Here is a 21,430-nt window from a genome sequence, read left to right on the forward strand (position 1 = left end):
CGCCAAAACCTAAGTAACCACTGACAGTACTCACTACCGTCGAATATTTTACGTAATTGGAAGATACACTTAGTAATGGAATTGTTTTTTCAGACATAAAGTTCCTTTCAGTTTACTTCATCAAAGGGTTTTTACAATTATATTAGAGTTTCTATTATAAATACATGTTTCAAATTTTATATACAGTGAAGTTATAAAAAAAGGATGCCGTATATTTATCTTAAAATACCGTATTTTAAACTAGAGCACAACATTATTACCATTATGTATAATAGAAACAGCTTTGAAATAAAAACTAAATAAATATAGGTAATAAACCTTACTTCTCAGATTCGCGGGTAAGATATAGTTGTCAGGAAATATTGATATTAAATTTTTTCAATCGATGTATTGATCGATTATACTATACCCAAAGGTAACACTACAATCGAATCGACATTATCTGTGAATAATTTAATTTACAATCTGTATTCAGAAATAAAAATTTATATCAATTTATACTTCGCTTACTATAGGACTAAAATAAAAACAAATAGTTAACTAAATTAACATGGGAAACTGGAAATTGGAAGTAGGAAGAATGGCAATGTACATGTCATTTCCGGTTATACTTTTCCATTACTTTAACCAACCTGCTTATTTCGAAGAGTGGGTGACAAATACTAAGCGCAATATTTTTCCACCGGAAAATGCTAAGGACAGAGAAGATATCGAACATCTTATTAAATCTATGAAACAGAAACAAATGCAAAGTTTGGAGGGTGAATAATATTTTTTCAGCCATCAATGTATTCGGTATGATGGTATCTTTATAAATAACCTGCTTGATAGCAATAAACTTTAGAATAAATGTAAATAAATGTTTAAGTTTGTTATATAAGGGATTTTTTCTTTATAGAAACTCCTATTTCAAAATAAGATACAATACAGAATTTTTAACGTATATAATAAAATATTGTAACTAAAATAACTTACAGCTTTCTTATCAGGTAGAATCTGAATTGTGTCAAACATGGTCAAGCCATTTATTTTCTATTGTATATATTTTTTTGTAATTCTTCTGTATTACAAGAGAAAACTCTGATTGATATTTCAAATATATTTATTACGCATTTTTTAATAACAATAATATCTCTATTTTAAATATACAATCTATATTTAATCAACTTTAAGTCGTTTATTTCTATATCGATAACTCATTGTAAGACCCACTACTGTAGCAGTAAAAGATGCATATATCACATATGTCACACCAAAATATTCACCAATAAATCCAGCCACCATAGGGGCGACTACACCAGAAAGAGATCTAATACTATTTGATGCGCCAATCAATGTTCCTCTGTGGTCACCATGACTGCGTTTCAGTATCATTTCTAGTGTTACAAGCCTTCCTATAGCATTACCTACAGCTAAAGGTACTAACCATATCACATAAGTATAAACATTAAAAGAAATAATTAAACCGGCTAGAGATACACTCAAAAGTGCAAACACATGCAAATTTCTTAAACTGTAATCAATGTCACTGATATAAAATGTATTAATGTAACCAATAAAAAAACTGGCAATAGAACCAATTACACCTTGAAATGAAATAATATAACCCATATATTTCGGAGTAAGTAGATATTGTGTCTTTAAATACACTGCATAATTAGAATAATATACACCCATTGCAAATCCGATTAAAGCTTTAAACAAAAATATATCCCAATAGTCAGACCAATTTACACTATATAATTCTTTAACAGATTGTTTGATATTAGAAATGAAGGATTGTATTATATTTTTTGTTGGTTCTATATTCTTCTTTGATTTTCTCTTTTTATTTATTGTTTTAGGTAATGAATATGCTAACCCTGAAACAAATAAAAAACAATTTAGCAATTTCATAAAATAAATCAATGTTGTTTTATTACTTTACACCCAAATCGGGTATAGACATCAGTAGCACAGTACTTATTGCCATATAAGAAAATATTTAAATTGTTTGGATTACATTCATATGAATCAAAATATTTGTTTTTAAATACCTGGCAGAATTAATTTTTATAAGTAAATTTGACATATTCAGATATAATATTCAACTATAAATGCTAAGACTAGTGTTTAAGCACTAAAGTTGTAGCTCAAGGTATAAGTTCTAGCAACTTATACCTTATAGCTACAACTTTAGTGCTATAATGATATAATCTGTATATATATAACATAAACATGGATTTAGAATGGACTTACCTGCATTAACAATGAAACAAATTCCAACCAAGATAGCTAGGAAAGTGAATCCATTTTCTGGGTCATCCTCTGCTATATGTCCACCAATCACCGGACCCAATGTGATACCTGCACCGGAAATGGCAGCCATTTTTCCATATATGTCTAATTGCTTCTGTTCATTTTTCTCATAATCAGGTACCATAGCTTTAGTCAACATCTGAGTTTGCTTGAATAAACCTAGCAACCAAAAAAGAATAAAATTCAGAAGTAGCATTAGAAAGCATATAAAACTGCATATTCTTTTTTTACCAATAGTTTCCTAATTGTCCATTATTTAAAATGAAGAAAAAAGTGTATGTAGTTGATACAATGAGATTATAGTTTAAAAATAGAAATTCTTTCAAAACAATTATTTCCATCATCAAAATTACAATATTTATTGGAATTACATTATTTATAAACTAGGTAAACAAAATGTCAAAAGTTATAGATGATTATAATTAAAAAAATACATCATTATTTCATATTTACCCAGAACTGCTCGTGTGATGAGAATAATAGTAATAGACTGTGTTAAGCCTATAACTGTGTATGCCAAAGCACATACTAATAGAGTCATGATTAGTATTGTTTTACGGCCTTTAAGGTCACTCAAGCTTCCCTGTAACATTTAATAAAATACTTGTGAGGAGCTTGGATGACTACTATAGTTTCACATCCATTTAACAATAATTAAAAAGTTATCAGGCACCTTAAAAAAAATTGTTAAAAGGCTATATAAAATAATAACTATTAACATACTATAAGTGGTCCAGATCCCAGCTGGAAACTGGCATAAATGGATCCAAGAGAACCCACAAAGATATAACTGGCACCCATTTTCCGAACATGGCCTGGTATTAGTGGTATGATTAGGCCAACCGCAAAGAGATCCTAAAATCAAAGAGTAATAAGAACACAAATAATAGGATATGATTATAATGGTTACTGTTAATGTAGAAATAATACTAACCAAAAAAGCAATTGTTTGTAGAACATATACAGAAAGCGACATATTAACAGCCTGACTAAATATATTAATATGTACAATGTAAATAATTGAATAAATATGCTTTGTAATGGGTAAAGCAGAAAAGTGTTTTTATCTCGCTATATTACTTAAGATAAGATCATTGGATAAGATACAAATTTATTGGATTTTACAACAATGATTGATTGAAGAAATATTCTAGTCATGATACCAAGTTTATTAAAATCCAAAGCCAGCCTAATTTTTCATTCCAGTAAAATTCAAAATTAATGTTATGTTATTATTTACTTAGTTTCCAACTGGAATTCATTGTATTAATGCATTTGACAATTTATTATGCAACATTATTCAACAGATATACGCTATTCACTTGTTTATTAAATTATAAAACAATGGTTTTGTTGAATATTAATACTTTGTTATTATTGCTGTTGAACAATTTTTCTATTGAAGATAATAATATAAGATGTCTAATAAATTTGTCGTATAATATGAAATAACATCATCCTACCAAATAAAATTATAATGTTAATTAATAAATTAAAAATAGTGCTTTAAAAATATGGACTAAATAAAAAATAATATACAATTTTATATTGACAGCTGACTGCACTGACACCTGACAAGTGTCTTATTTTTTTAATAAAAAGATTTACGGATTTGGATAAATTTTACCAGCCATAATTCTACTGCGTGATGAGTTGATTTTAGCAATATTTATTTTTTATGATGTTTTAATGCCTTTTAAGTTTTTTTTTTTTTACTTTTTTGTACAATATAACCACAATGTTGTAGCAAGTTCATTATTATAAATACAGAACTCAGCTACTTCGTTGTTCAGTGATTATGAATTATCTATTTATTATAGGATGACCGGATTTAGCAAATAATATCACGATTTTAGTGATTAAAATGTAACGCGGTGGTTCCTCATCAGCTCATCACTGTAAGGTTATATATGTTGTGATGACGTGGCGCTATATAATATATTATTTATTGTAGTATGTAGGTAGTGAATATACCGGTAAATAAAAGTACTATATATTAGACATTATTAAGTTTATTGGTAGTGTGCTACAGGATTTATTAATAAGGCGTACAATCGACGCGGAGTCACGACGTAGGCTGATTTTACACTTAATTTATATCTATGTTAGTGAAGTACGTGTACGTAACGTACTCTAATGGAAGGATCTCAAGTGTAGGCACAAGAGTTTCATATAACCATTTTTGAAGTAGTGAAGAATACATAACAAAACCAATATTTCGTTTTACATTGTTTTCTCTGTACTGTGGTCAAAAGCTAAAACTGTGGCTTTTTCTGTAATTCACATACCAATGCCCTTTATTTTATTATTGTATTATAGAATTGTTTTTATTTATAAATAAACTTATGGCTTTCGATAATCGACTAAAACCATAATTAATATTACATTGGTTGCACTATTTTTGATATTGCACATATATCGAGTTTTGACTTATTTCGATTGATTTATTTGTATTCAGAAAACATAGACATTTCAGTAGTAGTTAACATAGGATGCAACTGAATATCCTATTTGTTTTAATGGTATTTCCATTTATTTATCCTTAGAGGTTTTTGAGTTATTCGTTTCCGTTCTTGTTTTTTACTCAATCTTATCGATGTTTTTCGCCTAAATATCGATGTTTCTTATACATCGATGAACATCTACATGTCTAGATTTGACTAAATTGTCCTATTTGTATTTTTATTCTTGCTTGAATTCTCGGCGAATATTTTGTTTCTTAGAATGCTGACAAGAACTCTTACTTCAAGAGCTATTTTATTACAGAATTTAAAAAATGTAGCCGAAAACATGAAACAATCAAAAAGAAACGCAGGACACGGGTAAATAATTTGTTATGTCATACGTGATGTGATGGGTATTTTATTATTTGTGTGGATATTTTGTGGTAATTACCGATGAAATTGATATTGAGCTCTATCTATTTCCTAAACTCTGGGTATACTGTACTATATATATTTAGATGGGTGCCGCAGCATCTTGGCAATATCTTAACCATCACATGTCGGATACATGTAGCACAACAGTTGTTAATGTAATGTGAATATTGGCCTATATATTATTAGTGTGATTATGTACACCACTGCTACCACTACCACCACCACATTTATCCACGTTGATGTTAAGTGAATAAATAAAATTAGGTAACTGTGCATCACACTTATTTGTCATTTATAATTATTTTTCGCTCAATTTACATAGCATCTCTTTAAATTATACATTATGTGTTATTCTGAAGTTATAAGTTATATACTGTATATAGTTCCATCAAAATCCATTTAGTAGTTTTTGAATAAACATATAACAAATGTCCATCCATCCATACTCACAAACTGTCCCATTTATAATATTGTTTAGAAAATAAGGAATAAATTAGATTGTGAAATTGCATCACATAATTGTATTTGTAAAGAGTTTGATAATTTTTCAAAACTGTGCTGGTTAGAAATATGGTAATAATTCATATTTTTTTGTTCAATGTAATAAATATGTATTGTGCCTTTATCAACAGTAATTAATTATTCACAGATTCTCTTAAGTGAGAAAGGAATATTATACATTTTCTCTATTGAGATCTATACAAAATAAAATATACTTTATACTTATATATATATATATACTTTCATATGAGGAGCCATTCACGCTGTCTGGCATACTATTTAAATTTACCATATGTTTAGGGCTAACAGTAAAAATTATAAAAAGCTGCTCTGTAGAAAATCTATATATATATTTTTTGCAGAGTATGGACATATAGAGTGCCTCCGCCGATGCCTTCTAAGAAAATTACAAATCTAGCTAATGGACTTGGTGGACTATGTTGGTTTTGGATACTCTATCATCTTGCAACTGAGCCAGAACATGTCTTTGTAAGTATTTTACTAATATTAAGAGTAGATGGGTTGATGTTATACTCTAGTGGTCCTTTAGTGTTATCCATAAAAATATATAACAACTCCTAATTTGTATTAAAAGTTTGAGTAAAGAGTATCTGTTTATTAGATATCTAAAATAATTACTATTCCCGAATGACTTATGTTGACTACTTTGATTGGTCCGTTTCAATTAGGCGGTTCATTGGTCATACTACATTCTACTTGAGATCTTTGTCTTGGAGTATAATGTAGGTGGAGGTAAGTATTAACAAAGCTCTCTTTGTCCTTAAATTTCATCAGTAATTCATTCCATTAAAAAATACTGTAACCACAAGAGGATTTTTTCTCTTGCCTAATGCTATTACCTACCTCATATGTCTTATTACATTCTGAATGATACTTACCTTTGTTGGACTTCAATAAGTAAGCTACCTCTTTGTCGCCAATCTTCCCACAATGATGATATTTACTCCCATGGAACCTGCATTCTATATGGTTTTCCACAGTGAAAACACTTTGATTTATTCTCAATATTCTTATTTGTGCTCTGAGAAGACACTGACCCATCTACATTTTGTTAATGTCAATTGGCATTAATAATAATAATAATAAAATAATTTAAATTGTGATAATATTTACATTAAAATTTCTCACAAGCTTGTTCAGATGGTAATTGCCCTTTTCCACATTTTCGTCACACTAAAACACATATTTCTTTGATTTTTTTGATTGAAGCACAGGTTACACTGGCCAGGATATCTATAGAGTACTTTTTCTACAGTCAACACTCACTTTAGTAAATAACAATGTTAATTCTAATTAATAATGTTTTTTTACAGGGTGAATTCACCTATATTGATCCTAGTACTTGGACAGATGAGGAACTAGGCATTCCACCAGATACTACAGGAGCACTTAAGAACTAAATATTAAAAAGGCAAATGAATTTATTGTTAGACATAAAATCTGTTATTTATTGTAGCCCATTGTATTCTTTAATAAAATAGTGGTTATTAAATGTGTCTTCCTTTATAAATTTCTACTGGATTTCTGTACTGGAATAACTATTATTGTTGATTTGAACATTTTAAGTATATAGTATATACATATAGTGAGATTTACATAATGATTATTTAAATTTCAGAACTGTACTAATTTATCTATCCATCTGTTATAGTACTACATATCAGGAACAAATATTGATTACTTAAAACATGATTTTAACTAAGTATTAGTTTTAAGAAATCATTCAACATCATCTGTTTTAGGCAATCATGAACTTTCAGAAACGTTTGTTGTAATCGTTAGAAATTCTAAACATATTCCATCTATTCTTATAGATACAGATTATTTTCATTTTTCACATGTTTATAGTAAAACTGCTACAAACATTCTATAGTGTATTAAATAATAAAAACAACAGATAACTAAAATATAATAATATAAAGAAAACAAAACAAGTGACCTACAATATTCAGACAAAAATGTAATATTCTCTATGACTATAATTAATTTTAGCTTATATTTCCTTTGGTTTGAGCGTTGTCCTGGCAACATGTTTCAGGTCTTGGTGTTCCATCTTCTGTAACTGCATTTGGATTATATGGCATATTCTCTAATTTTAATGTGTCTTCAGTTATTCTTGCCTCTATAATAAACAGGATAATAACACTTTAACAATATATATAAGTTGAATTACAACTGAATAACTTTTATTATATGTACTATATAATATTTTCTTTCTCTCTGACACTGCAATGTATCTTAAAATAAAATCTATTAATTACACATAATACAATAACTAGCTGTCCTAGCAAATGTTTTATTATCACTAATAAAAAATAGGGGTTAGTGGAGGAAGGGTGGAAAATTTAGGAGTCCACCTTTATCACTAAGTGATACAATAAATACATAAGAAGTTATGATCAAACAAGCCCAGTATACATATAAAATTTCATCAAAACTAGGTAAGCCAGTTTAGTAAACATTGATGTGAAAATTTTATATATTATATAAACAAAGTAACTTACCAAAAACACCAGGTTTGATTTCTCGTGCTTGAATTACTTGTGTTTTAAGTTCCCTCTCAACATCCTCACCAAATTTTATCATCTAGGAGTCAAAATTAAACAAAGCTTACTACTACTACTACTTAAATCTGGCTTACAACTAGTCAGTATCAGTAACTAACAATTGTAACTTCTGACTGTCTTTAATATGAACAGTAATATCTAAATTCATGTATTAATTCCTCTTGAAGGGTGGTGAAAGAAATTGTTAGTATATGGTGTATGATAATAACCCCCATTGCTAACAATGTGCATTTATGGTAGTACTATCATGTACTATTTGACCTGATCTGGTGTTCTGCCAGCATATAATGTTAGCATAGGTGGGTGCACTATTCCATATATTAATATTGCAGTGAGTAATATTCCTATATTCATTGTTAGATTTATTTTCTATCTATGGTTTTTATATTATTGTTTTTGTATTTGTATTTTATTCTCATACAATTAGCAAACATTATGAAATTCTGACCAGACCACTGGTGCCAATGACAGTATTCAATTGGCACATTTCCAAAGATGGTGGGGCATAGCAACCAATGCTTATAACATCCTGAGGGATGAACAAACAATAAATATCATAAATACAAATATTACTAAAATTTGAAATACTTATAATAATATTACCCAGAAATTTATGTACTTAACTAATATCAGTTTATTGTGGATGTGTTAATTTGTCATGTACTATTGACAATCACATTATTTTTTAACTATGTAAATCTTAGAAAATAGACAAATTTGAACTGCCAAGGCAAATGTGTTATTACATTTTATTGAGCTTGAGAGTTTGAATGGCCTTTGTTAATAGACAATTCTTCATAAGGGTTCTAAACTAAAAAGAGAAAATGGAATTCTTCTGTTAGAAGCTTGTTCGTCACAGTCACTGTCCTATATTCTAGCAACTATTAATGATAAATATTTTTTATGGCATTCGTCCAATCATAATGAAAATTAAATATCCATACTAGTATTTTTATCTTTGCAAGAACAAAAATAGCAGGCCTAAATTTAGGGGTTATATACCCCTAAATTTAGGGTTTTCAATTTAAGAGGAAATACCTGAGTATGTTAATACATTTACTTGTGCATACATAATTACTTATAAAGGAAATAAAAATCTATTTATAGTACTTATTTGGAACCTGTGGTATGTAAGCATGAGGATGTGTATAGTATACCAGTTTTTTTTATGGTTGTTTCATGTACACTATCAATTCTACTACAGACCACATTCAGGCAGGCAATTAAGTTTGTAAAATGCTAGTTTTAGGTATTCCTAGTAAGTTCCCAGATAAACTCGACAAAACATTATATCAAGCTGCATGATCCGAGCGGTAATAGCAGACTAATGGGCTGGTTATAGAGATTTGTAATAAATTTCTAGTAAATATATCCACAATGGATATATTTTAACTTACAGCTTTGATCGCAACTTCATCAGTAACATGTTTGTTTTTTTGGTATTCGTCATTGATTTTGATTCTTGCTGCAGTCAAGGCTTTTTCATCACCCTCAAATACTTTGATCCTAGTACGATGCAGTTTTTTAAAGCTCTGAAGAACCTGTAATATACCGTATTTCTTTATACAGAATAATTTGAATAACAATAAACTCTTAGAATTATTTTTTTATAAGACTACTTACAAATTTTCTTAAGCTGCTCATGGTTTAATATTTAGATATATTTGAATAATTCAAAAATAATGTAATAAGTAATATTTATCATTGCACTTGTATCATTTTTCAGTCAAATTACAGATGACTCGACTGACTCATGTCATGTCAGTTCAATATTCGTTAGCTATCAGTCACAGTGACTGTCAGTGACTGTATTTCCAACTCTCTGTTTCAAAATTACCGTGTTCTGAGTCCAAAATCCTGTCAAAATTAATTCAGCGATTTCTGAGATTGGCAAGAACAAACAGATCATCATTGCAGCCCGGAAGACGTCCACTGCTGGACATAGGCCTCCCCCAAAGATCTCCACGACGATCGGTCCTGCGCTGCTCGCATCCAATGCCTTCCAGCGATCTTGACCAGATCCACCTTGCTGGAGGCCTCCCCACGCTGCGTCTTCCGGTCCGTGGTCGCCATTCGAGGACTTTACTGCCCCAACGGCCATCTGTCCTACGAGCTATGTGCCCTGCCTATTGTCACTTCAGAGTCGCAATTCTTCGGGCTATGTCGGTCGCTCTGGTTCTTCTGCGGATCTCCTCATTTCTGATTCGATCACGCAGAGTAACTCCGAGCATAGCCCTCTCCATTGCCCTCTAAGTACTCTGAGCTTGTTGATGGGGCCCATAGTTAGCGACCACGTCTCTGTTCCGTCGTCGTTTGTGGTAGCCCGGTCTTACCCGGAGATTCTTCGCACCCCCTGCCCCGCCGTTTCCATGACCGCTACCATGGTCAAGACTAGCGGGGCCGCCGGGGACTGGGGGCCGGGGCCTTGGGTGTAAATTCATTTGGGAGGGTTGGTAATCGCAGTACTCAGTAGAACGCTGCTGCCCGTCCACTGGTCGATGAATCCCTTAGTCGCCTTTTACGACACCCACGGGAAGAGAGGGGGTAGTGCTATTCTTACAGCGACACCACACGCCAACGACACGAACAAACAGATAGAAATGAATTAAAATAATTTTGTTGTAGCTACTATTTATACTTCCATACACATAAAAAATTTTAATTTTAAATTGCGAGCAGACACTATATATGTTTTTTTAAATCTGTACATAATAGCCAATTAATAATTCAAAGAAGCTTACAGCCTATGAGACACCAAAAATATATATAAAAACGAACAATTAAACAGCACTGTGGACGACACAAAATGCATTGTGATGTTTTTGGTATCTCCCTTACATTCCTATTCCTCAAGGGTTTAAGATTGAAGTGCTATATCTCCACACTCCAGCAATTTTACTGCCATATTTCATATTTCAAACCGGATACACCCTATAAAGCTAGCAGTTAGTGGTAAAATTAGGTGAGTTTTATTTTTCAAAGAAACTATCTACAAGCTGTGTTGAAGCAACAATCTGACAATTTCATTTCAATAGATGCATAGTGTAATATGGCTGGATGACTCTAGGCGGAGCACTATAACTTTATTACATTACAAGTTTATTAAAGGCAATTTCTTACCGGCGCACTGTTCCGTTGTAAACTATCTAATTGCTGCAAATTGCAAGAACTTACATAGCTAAAAGTACTTCAAGTTATGCATTACAATATTCAAAACTGATAATGTTACCATTATATTCTGTAATAGTTATATTGCTGGAATTTCGACTTTCGGTTACAAAAGACAATCTTCGTTAATTTGAATCCACAGCTTCATATCATTATGTATTAAAATCAAAACTGCAATCTGGGAGTGAATTATGTAAAGTACTAAATATTCTCATATAATACAGATAAAATCTATAAATTTGCAACGAATCACTTTATTAAGTTATAATTGAGAACCATATAGAACTTACAAATGGTTTATAGAAAATCGCGATCCCAATTGAATATAAAGATTGCAATAAGGAACTGAATATGAACATTACATAATGAAATTTTTGTATTTACATGCGACATGCTGTTTCTATTATCACCTATACGTGGCCATGTAATCTTTTACGTTAGGATTTTGCTTTGTAATAGCGAATCCTTCTACAGTGTAATAAGTCTATTTCTAAATATACAGATATGGCCTTAAAAATATAAAGATATGGCCTTGTATACCTACAAATAATTTCGTAACATCGAAGTTGTGTAAGGAATGTGGTATAAGTAATTATTTATGTACCTACCTATGTACTAGATCTTAAAAATAGTAAAAATAAAAAACAACAACTTCCGTTTCGTGCTATAGCAACCTGTTGCAGTTACCAGTATCGATTCAGTGGTCCATATCGAGTAGCATAGGGCGTGGCGAGCACTGCGTTTTTGTTGCAGATATCAACTATGGTTACCATGTGTAAAGAACATCGTATATTGGGTATTAAGTAATTGCTTTCTTTAAAGATCCTTAAAAATTGAATGTTTTGTGGACTACCTACTCGCCTAATTGTTGACTTTGAATCTTTTTAGGATCAGTAAAACACTATAAGCATTACTTAGTCCGTCATTGTAGTGAATCCTTTTACACATTTTAAATAATACATTTTAAAATTGTAATTGCAATGTATCTATGTATGCAATGATCTTAGATTGAAGACGAAGTTGACGATGGGCTGGCCATATGATGCATGATAAGGCAAAACGGAGTAGAACAATAACGGAATGGTATCCTAGAAACGGAAAGAGAAAGAGGGGTAGGCATTTGATGAAATGGAAAGACGAGTTGAAGTCAACAGTGGGCACACAATGGAGAAGAGTTACAGATGACAGACTCAAATGGAGTCGCTAGAGAAGGGCTATACCAAACGGCACACTGATATTGGAGATCTATTATAAAAATATATCTATATTTTATTTAAAATCTTTAGAATAAAGGGCTTTATTATTATGATACATAATTGCAATTTATAGTGTAGTAGTAAGCAGACATATAATGCCTCAGCTATTATAGTTGGGGCATTACCTATCAGATCCTGAGCTCGGCGGAACGTGCCGCGTGCTAATGCGAGTCCGGCACGATTCCGATTTGTTATCACCACTATTGGAACTCAGAAGTAGGTACAACAAAATGCTTTTATATAATTTGGTATTTCTATAAATACCAATGCTAGTGATAGAAGTCACGCTATTTGTTAAGTTAGAAGTAGCATACACAACTAAAACATAAAAGCACATAATTTTTTTGAGACTTTGTTATAGAAAAGAAATATAGAATTGAAGTTCAAATGACTTTCTGTAGTTTTGTTACAAATAATTATTATAATATTACATTATTAATATGAAAATAATATTTCAAATAGAAAACAATGAGGCGGAAGTCGAATCTATGTTACGAAGAAAAATGTTTTTAATTTTTTTATTGGGTTGTTTTGGCTATTGTCAGATGTTTGTAGCGCCTGTAGCACTGCGACCTACTTACATAGATCTATTGTGCTTTTTGCCAAACTGAAGTGGTAGAAAAATGTAAGATGAAACAATATCGAGTTTACATTTTTTGTGTTTGGTTATAAATAATAATGAAAAAATACGGTTTTTAAAAAATCTATCACCAGCAGATAAATTATTATAACAACATTATGATCTAGTACGGTAACACATGTTGTACATACTCTACGACACAGTGCCGTAAGTTACAGCCAGTAAAACATACTATTCTCATAGAATGAAGCAATATTCACATTTGACGTACTTACCGTAGCTAATATTGGATGAAATTCTTTATGTGTTACATATTGCACTTTCATTAGATCATTTGATCTCAGTTAACTTCTACATATGACTGCATCACAATACACTTTGTCATAATGCGTATCAAGGCCACTGCCAATGTCACGGCATTTGTTGTCAATATAGAGCTGTTTATCTTTTGTATGACAATTAGATACACGAGTAGGTGCATTATGAACTAAATGAAAGTGCATCGACCATTAAATTGAACATTAACGTTATTCAGAGCTTCTCGTTAAATATATAGAATAAGCCCGGAATAGTAGATGATTTTTATGATTCCTATTAAAATAAGTACCATATAACATTGGAAAACATAGTTTGTTGACTCTTATTAGTTAACATGTTTTAAGTATTTCAAGATCTGTTTTTTGCCTAATAGGTACATGAGTATATTACTACATGTGATACTACTTACCAATCTACTAGAATTTCTTATTTTTATATCTATCACACACTCTTGTGTTTTGGTATTGCAGAAAAACAAGTAGGAAAGGAAATATTCAGGCAAAGATAGTTTTTTAAATTGTCAGTCTGTATAGTCTGAATAACATACACTATTCATAATATTAGATATATCTTCAGCATAGTTAATATTACGCAATGTTAAATATAATACTTGATAAATAAAAATATTTAGGTAGGAATATATTAGGTATAAGTAAACTAGACATGACAAAATACTCTCCTGTCAGGTCCCTGACGGTGTATATTAGATAAAAACAAGAATGTGTTTCAATTCACAATTGCAAACTGAACTACAAGGTCGCTTACGCAATATTTGGGAAGTTGTTACTTTATCTGTCATCTGCACTTTTGTGCGTCATTCATAATGCAATATGAATAATTTAAAGTTTCCGAAATTATGCAATCATACAAATTGAAATAGTCGGCCGACTTCGACCCCTGCAGTGCACAGCACTTTAAATATGTACCTGCAGGTACAACAAACAGTTTCGACTAAATGGAGTTCGTTTGTAGTAACGTAAATTGGCTAATTTCATTTGAGTTGATTCATATTTTATGCATATACAGTGGACCCCCGGTAGTCCGACAATCATTTTGCAGGGCAGTGTCGGACTATCGAATTTGTCGGATTATAGAGTACTGCCTAAGACCCCTTATAGTCCGAATTTTTTTACAAAAGAGTACCTTGTAATCCGACAAATTATAGATCCAATGATGATTCTTTATATTATATACATATACAGTGGACCCCCGGTTATCCGACAAACGTTTTGCAGGGCAGTGTCGGACCATCGTATTTGTCGGATTATGTATATTATAGAGTGCTGCTTAAGGGTCCTCTGCTTATAGTCCGGAATTTTTTACAAAAGAGTATCTTGTAATCCGACAAATTACAGATCCAGTGATAAGATTCTATGTTATATATGTATGTATGTATATGCACTCTGAAGTATATTGTCAAAGTAATATTCAATAACAAATAATAGATAATGTCGGATTACAAGGGGGGCCGGATTAGACAGGGGCCGGATTACCGCGGGTCCACTGTACTTTTATATTTGATAGGAGGTATATGCAGCTACCTACGCTGCAATATTCATTCATTAATTTTTTTATGCATAAAGGCTTATTAGCAATTACAATTTCTCATTTTTGCTTTCCTTTTTCCTACGTCACATGTATAATATACGTAAGTGTAGGTAAGCTTTTATTATACTTTGACACTATCTGTAGGTAGTAAAAGTCGTAGAAAATAAATAACTCTATTTCTGGGTATATATAAATAGGTAGATGCATACTTAGTATTCATTGCTTATTTTAATTATATAATTGCTTAATAAACGTATTAAATGTTATATTGTTATCAATATGATTTAAGAAATTACTAAATCTTTACCAATCTATAATTATGCTTTCAATCGTAAATTATAGTATTAATAAAATGTGTTAATTTAAAAACATGCGGAAGACATACTAGATTAAGTTATAGAGCAAATATAAATAAGCTGTTAGGTATATATATAAATAAATCAGCAGGAAATGATCACCTTCATGTTTTGTTTCCTTTCCTTTCACCGCGGCGATTGCCTTCGGCAAAATTTTTATTTAAATACTCGGTTTATCTATTTGTTTACAATCAGCCTATATTTATGGTTAATAGGAAATGTGAGATATTATAACTTTTTTATTGTGCTGTGTTCTATAAATTTGAACTCACCACAAATCAAACAACTGTTGCGAATGAGTCACACGATAACACTATGTCGGTGTGGTCAATTAAGTATGAAGTAGTTGGGGATTTATATCAGTTCCTAATATTTTTTATTGATTAAAATAAATACCTATTTCTTTATGGATGGTAATGGAATGATACACCCGCCTGCGATGACGGTATACGTTGGCGGGACACCAGTGGAGGACGATAAAATGAGCATGAGGTCACGTCGTGATGTTTATGAAATATTTCCTCTGTGACAGAAAGCACATATTTGTTCCTAGTTGTTGTACAATCCTATTAACTGGCAGCACATACAGTTGTTTCTTCCTACTAATGTGAAATGATATAGGTACTAAGAGGTCTTTATAGAGTGCTTCTCTCTGTAGTCTTTTATTACGACGTAGTTACCTACTAACGCAATGATTTGGCGATTTTCCAATAATTCCACAGGAAGCTTACACCTCATGTAATTTAAGCACTGAGCTTGGGTTTGAAGACCCTAGCAAATGACGGTTAATATGCTCTTGGGTCCTTTTAATTTTGAAGTCATTACAGCTCGCAAATTGTTTGCCAGACCCGTAATTTTATTGGGCTGCAAACATAATATTGGTGTAATTTGGTGATTATGAAAACATGAAAGTGTTCAAAATTATGTTGTTGAACTGTAAATATCTATTTAAGAAACAATTTGACACCGTTCGGTCTAACGTGTTTCTTAACTAAACTTGAACGAATCAAGTTTAAAGAATCTTTTATATCAGTTATAATGGCAATCAAACTCACAGACAGCTCACTTGATACTGAAAGGTAACTGTCGCAAAAACTTAAACACGTCTTACAACACAATTTATTTAGAGACTGAAATAGGTGAGACCTGCAGACAACATTTTCTATTGGAACATTTTGATCCGTTTCTTTGTGATGGTCAAGAATAATGTAATATTAACGGGTTACAATAGAATTCCTGTTCTTGGTTGTCATCCACTGTTTGAGAATGAAAGAGGTAGGTATGATATGGCTATTGAGCGACATGACGTCATTGTGGCCCAACTCAAAACGTCATGATTTAATTATTGATCTGTATTGTTTTTTCAGCCTAACAGTAGTAGATTTAATTTATTCTACAGAGCGAAATAAGTGCATCTTATGATAGTAGATGCACTTATTTCTTTTTTAAAGGATAAACTGAACATAACTGTACCTTAAATAAGTATATGTATGTATGTGTATATGTAGTGCCTTTTCGTATGGTAAACAATGATCCCCATCAATGTCTTTGCATTCCGGGAATTAATAGATAGTACAATACTAGTCGGTACCTTTTTTTCTTGGATATTACGTTGAATAGAAATATATTCAATACAGTACATACTCGTAGATAAGTTTAAGATTCGGTTTGGTCAAACGCCATACTTTATATGCTAAATACTTTTTTTACCACAAACAATATCGATTTTATCTGATACTGAATTTAAAATATGCGAAGAGAAGGTATGTACATGCCCACCTTCTTTTGGATTTGAATGTTAGAATGGCGGGTAACATGAGCTTTGATATTTAAATTACTGTTGAGATTGTGCCTGTCATCTTGGCCGGTAATGAGGTGTGGAATGACAAACAACCCTCTTTCATCAACGCCCACTGAACGCTGCAATGGGGAACTGTAATATCCGTGTCCGGCAAGTTATGATGAATGTGCTCAATGAGGTCTATGGTTGTCGATAGTACTCGTATCAACTGATTTCCGAAGGGAGATGGTTATCAACTGTTATGCTCTGTGAAATATTTTCGTTCATTTTGTATATGTTGATAAATATTATACTTTCTTTATTATAACTTTACGCAGGTATCTACTTATGTCACACACTTTGCTCCGGTTACTTGTCTACTTTGAATGTCAGATTAAAAATATATATATAATAAATTTTGACAGACTGTACTCGTATGTTATCATGCAATATACAAGTTCAAACACATACATAGTTATTGGTCAAACGCCATACTTTATATGCTTATTACTGGGGCCTTTTCCATTGGGAAGTCGGATTAACACAGTTTAAATTTAGTTGTTTACTAAAATAAATAAATATTAATAAAAATTGAAACACATTTGAAACGGCATTAGTGCAAATAAAATTAGATAACGCGGTGGAGGTTTATCAGTAATGAGGCATTTAGCAGCTAAAGCTCGTAACCTATATGAGTAGGTTCTATCTCAAATTGGCCACCGTGCTGATTACTAATCTGGAAATCATCGTGATTCGATCACGACGATGCGATCCATGAATTTAACGTTACATTTTTCATTATTATTCTATCAGTCTATACCACTACGCGCGGGCGGGATCACTATACAATCATCTTAAGAGAAAACCATCACTTGAACATTGTAGCGAATATAAAAAATAATTTGTCAGCATTTCACTAAGCATTTCTATTTGAATCCATAGCTCGTCATAACTAGATATTTATTATAATTACAACTATTTGCAATGGGACATCAACTTTCACCAAATAGCGCACAATCGGCACAAGAGGCAATAAATCTGACGTGCCAGTTTTTATATTGATTAAGGCTTTCCGATATTTATTAATTGCAATTTCACCAAACATGATTACCTACTAAATAAGCTACAGGTGTCAATTATGAATAGCAATTAGAAACATGTTTTATAATAGGAGTTATTAAATAATAGGAGTAAACTCATTGATATACAAGTATTAAATAACATTATTTGGGACTGTAAAGTAATGGATGGTTTAGTAGTGCCTTTGTAACTAAGTTGTACTTATCATATGTATCGTATGATTTCAGTACAGGTCAAAACAGACTCAAAGCTGGACTAATACAGTTCATTTTATGTTTTCCCGGTTTTCTGGTATCGTGATATGAGTGCTTGGTTTTACAGTAGGGCAGGTTAAAACAAAATAAAGTGTCATTATAAAGTTTTGTTCTAGTTCTTTATGTCCGCAGAAAACAAATGAGCCGTTCTTTAGTTTCCTTAGCGGCTTACTTACATGCAACATGGTTATGATCGTATCATAGTGATTACCTACGTCGAAACCTTGACTACAGCGACTCGGAGAAGCTGTAAAATATGTACATAAATGCATTGAAATCCGCAAATTCACTATATAACACTACAACTCCTTCCTCCTTCCCCCTGAAAACCGCCGTGGTAAATTGCCATTTGCCAAGATTTTTTAATCGACTTTATGCTCATTTTATCGCCAGAGTAAATCGTAAGCGCAGACGGGTGCATCATTCCATTATCATAAAAAAAAATATACAGTAATGAGGTAATTTTACCGCACTTTTTATGTACCGAATATGTACTCTTCACTGTGTTCTTTCTACGATAATTTTGTAACAAATTACATTATGTACTACACTCACTGATACACTACTTGTATCAGTGATACAATACTTGTATCAGTGAGTATATTTATTAGTGAAACCATTGTTACACAATAATGTTACCAATTATTAATTAAATTCCAGTAAATGTACAGACAAAGGGAATTGCAGTGTATGAATTTCTTGTTTGACAATGAGATTGACAGAAAGACTTTGGATTGTCAAATCTGTATTTTCAAACGTCATAACACAGTCTTTTGAGATGTTTATTTATTTTTATTATTATGTTCTTATTTGAAAATTAAAAATTTTATAATAAAAAATAAATTATTACTGTGTTCGTTCGTTTAAAATATTTAATACCGCTGATTATATGAATTCTGGAATGTCTAACCTTCAAAACACACAAGTTGATGCAATTGCTCAGCAGTGCCTAAATTTGTTCAGAATATTACCGAAAACAGGAAAACCAATTGAAGACGAATGGACTGTGATATCTTGTATAGTGCTATATGATACTGAAAGTAACAATTTTCATGTGGTATCTTTAGGTACCGGTTCCAAATGCATTGGAGCCAATAAAATGTCTCCATCAGGGGATATATTGAATGATAGTCATGCAGAGGTGTTTGCGAGACGAGGATTTTTAGTTTATTTGTATGATAACATTGATAGTGCTATAGAAAATAAAAGTTCAATATTTATACATGAAGATGGGCTTTTTCGATTAAAAAGAAATATAACTTTTATTTTTTATTCATCACAGTTGCCTTGTGGAGATGGTTCAATTCTGCCTAAGGATGCAGATGAGGCGTATATTGGAGATATTTTGTGTAAGAAGCGTGATGCTGAAGACAGTATATGTGATACAGCAATAAAAAAACAAAGATTAGAATTCGACATACATAGGACTGGTGCAAAATGCCTTCCTGATTCCGATCAGGATCCTAAAGAGGCTGGTCAAAATTATCACATAGTTGGGCAAGTACGTACAAAACCTGGGCGGGGAGATAGAACATTGTCTGTGTCTTGCAGTGATAAAATAGCCAAGTGGATTCATTTGGGTATACAAGGCCGGCTATTAAATTTGTGTTTAGTTGAACCTATATATATTAGTTCTTTTATATTTGGCGGTGGTGTGCCATACTCAGAACTGTCATTGAGAAGAGCTTTCCTGTGTAGAAATTTAGATAATGTAATAATAACAAAAAATATTCCGAAGATTTATCAAAGTTCTGTTATATTTCCACACATAAAAACAGAAAATCATTCAAGACCTGCTTCTGGTAGTATAGTGTGGATTAAAGGTGAAAAACAGTAAGTTCTTATATATTTCTTTTTATTTGTAGGAATGTTGTTGTTGTGGGTTGTTCAAATATAAATTGAGCCTCTTTTTCTGTAATAATTATAATATAATTCTGAGTTTGTTTAAATATTTTTTGGTATAATATGTTATTACTTTGAGAATATATCAGTATAAGATACAATTTCTTGTTTAAAATAGTTCCACAACAGTAAACCAAGATGTGCATATTAATAATAGGAACTGATATATTATACATATTTGTTTATTAGTTTACTCCATTGGTTGGGTGGTTTACTCTAATTTAATAATTACTCTGATTAACTTTACTCATTTAGGGACACAGTTTTAAAACATACTTTAAATAGGGAATTATTTGCAAGACTATTTGTTGTTCTCTTATGATTTCCATGATAATTTTTTTAAGGAGCTCTGAAGTGGCCGTAAATGGACAAAAATTGGGAGTAACAAAGAAATCAGCAAAGATAATTACACGGTCACTCTGTATCAGCAAGTGTAATCTTTATCGAAGATTCCAGTATCATCTAGAAAAGAATGAGATCCTCAAAGAAAAACTTTTCAATAATAACCTAGTTGATATTCCATACAATCAAATGAAGGCAAAAGCAACAACATATGAGAAGAATTGGGTTATTGTGAAAAATAACTTTTTTAAAACATGGACAGTTAAACCAGATATTTGGAATTTTTGTGTTTCAACTTAATTAGTTTAGTGAATTTAAGTACTTTGAAATATTAGTGTACATTATTATCAAAAGTCTATCTATTTCTCCATTTGTTTTTGCTAATCATTGAAATGGATGTACCAAAAATGACGGAACTATCCCTTGCAGATAGCTTATAACATAAGGAGTGACCTAAGCTACATTTATTTTAGAAATTTTTATATAATCAAATAAAGTTAATGTTCATGGGGACAAATGAATGTACGAAAATGTTATATTTATACTTAATTATATGTTACCGATATTATTGTTATTATAT

The 21,430-nt window shown here is 31.4% G+C and overlaps 5 protein-coding genes across 7 annotated transcripts; 3 read left to right on the plus strand and 2 right to left on the minus strand.

Annotated features, from left to right (window-relative positions):
* Positions 1-441: 441 nt before the first annotated feature.
* Positions 442-1,166, plus strand: LOC131850477 (protein PET100 homolog, mitochondrial). Its single transcript, XM_059200706.1, has one exon. The coding sequence runs from the start codon at positions 551-553 to the stop codon at positions 767-769; it is 219 nt and encodes a 72-aa protein (XP_059056689.1). The 5' UTR covers positions 442-550; the 3' UTR covers positions 770-1,166.
* On the minus strand, positions 1,140-3,921 carry LOC131850476 (major facilitator superfamily domain-containing protein 9-like). Of its 2 annotated transcripts, none has more exons than XM_059200705.1 (5): positions 3,762-3,921; positions 3,022-3,153; positions 2,752-2,881; positions 2,239-2,457; positions 1,140-1,862 (listed from the first exon to the last, which is right to left on the minus strand). In XM_059200705.1, the coding sequence occupies exons 2-5, from the start codon at positions 3,097-3,099 to the stop codon at positions 1,159-1,161; spliced, it is 1,131 nt and encodes a 376-aa protein (XP_059056688.1). In that variant the 5' UTR covers positions 3,100-3,153; positions 3,762-3,921; the 3' UTR covers positions 1,140-1,158. The 2 variants fall into 2 exon arrangements, with proteins under 2 accessions (XP_059056688.1, XP_059056687.1); XM_059200704.1 differs by lacking the exon at positions 3,762-3,921 and adding an exon at positions 3,233-3,753.
* Positions 3,922-4,908: 987 nt separating this feature from the next.
* Positions 4,909-7,198, plus strand: LOC131850447 (NADH dehydrogenase [ubiquinone] 1 beta subcomplex subunit 2, mitochondrial-like). Its single transcript, XM_059200666.1, has 3 exons — positions 4,909-5,120; positions 6,041-6,167; positions 7,013-7,198. The coding sequence occupies exons 1-3, from the start codon at positions 5,023-5,025 to the stop codon at positions 7,097-7,099; spliced, it is 312 nt and encodes a 103-aa protein (XP_059056649.1). The 5' UTR covers positions 4,909-5,022; the 3' UTR covers positions 7,100-7,198.
* Positions 7,199-7,680: 482 nt separating this feature from the next.
* On the minus strand, positions 7,681-13,632 carry LOC131850446 (complex III assembly factor LYRM7). 2 transcript variants are annotated; one of them, XM_059200664.1, is made up of 4 exons: positions 13,546-13,632; positions 9,664-9,807; positions 8,204-8,285; positions 7,681-7,821 (listed from the first exon to the last, which is right to left on the minus strand). In XM_059200664.1, exons 1-4 carry the CDS (start codon positions 13,594-13,596, stop codon positions 7,688-7,690), a joined length of 411 nt encoding a protein of 136 aa, XP_059056647.1. In that variant the 5' UTR covers positions 13,597-13,632; the 3' UTR covers positions 7,681-7,687. The 2 variants fall into 2 exon arrangements, with proteins under 2 accessions (XP_059056647.1, XP_059056648.1); XM_059200665.1 differs by lacking the exon at positions 13,546-13,632 and adding an exon at positions 9,890-10,015.
* Positions 13,633-19,378: 5,746 nt separating this feature from the next.
* LOC131850532 (tRNA-specific adenosine deaminase 1) lies at positions 19,379-21,430 on the plus strand. The gene is made up of 2 exons (XM_059200780.1): positions 19,379-20,439; positions 20,853-21,430. The coding sequence occupies exons 1-2, from the start codon at positions 19,496-19,498 to the stop codon at positions 21,148-21,150; spliced, it is 1,242 nt and encodes a 413-aa protein (XP_059056763.1). The 5' UTR covers positions 19,379-19,495; the 3' UTR covers positions 21,151-21,430.

The sequence above is a fragment of the Achroia grisella genome, unplaced genomic scaffold (genome assembly GCF_030625045.1).
Source record: "Achroia grisella isolate CSIRO2021 unplaced genomic scaffold, CSIRO_AGI_Agris_v1 utg770, whole genome shotgun sequence".
Lineage (NCBI taxonomy): Eukaryota > Metazoa > Arthropoda > Insecta > Lepidoptera > Pyralidae > Achroia > Achroia grisella.

Bases quoted from the DNA above. Each gene is read 5' to 3' on its own strand.
- LOC131850447 (XM_059200666.1), top strand. From the start codon at position 5,023: ATGCTGACAAGAACTCTTACTTCAAGAGCTATTTTATTACAGAATTTA. The intron at 5,121-6,040 runs GTAAATAATTTG...TATTTTTTGCAG, and splicing joins AAAAGAAACGCAGGACACGG to AGTATGGACATATAGAGTGC. The intron at 6,168-7,012 runs GTAAGTATTTTA...GTTTTTTTACAG, and splicing joins CTGAGCCAGAACATGTCTTT to GGTGAATTCACCTATATTGA.
- LOC131850476 (XM_059200704.1), bottom strand. From the start codon at position 3,274: ATGTCGCTTTCTGTATATGTTCTACAAACAATTGCTTTTTTG. The intron at 2,882-3,021 runs GTATGTTAATAG...TAAATGTTACAG, and splicing joins TGGGATCTGGACCACTTATA to GGAAGCTTGAGTGACCTTAA. The intron at 2,458-2,751 runs GTAAATATGAAA...TTTGGTTGCTAG, and splicing joins CATCACACGAGCAGTTCTGG to GTTTATTCAAGCAAACTCAG.
- LOC131850477 (XM_059200706.1), top strand. From the start codon at position 551: ATGGGAAACTGGAAATTGGAAGTAGGAAGAATGGCAATGTACATGTCA.
- LOC131850446 (XM_059200664.1), bottom strand. From the start codon at position 13,596: ATGAAAGTGCAATATGTAACACATAAAGAATTTCATCCAATATTAGCT. The intron at 9,808-13,545 runs GTAAGTACGTCA...GGTATATTACAG, and splicing joins TTCATCCAATATTAGCTACG to GTTCTTCAGAGCTTTAAAAA. The intron at 8,286-9,663 runs GTAAGTTAAAAT...TTTGACTCCTAG, and splicing joins ATGAAGTTGCGATCAAAGCT to ATGATAAAATTTGGTGAGGA.
- LOC131850532 (XM_059200780.1), top strand. From the start codon at position 19,496: ATGAATTCTGGAATGTCTAACCTTCAAAACACACAAGTTGATGCAATT. The intron at 20,440-20,852 runs GTAAGTTCTTAT...AATTTTTTTAAG, and splicing joins TGGATTAAAGGTGAAAAACA to GAGCTCTGAAGTGGCCGTAA.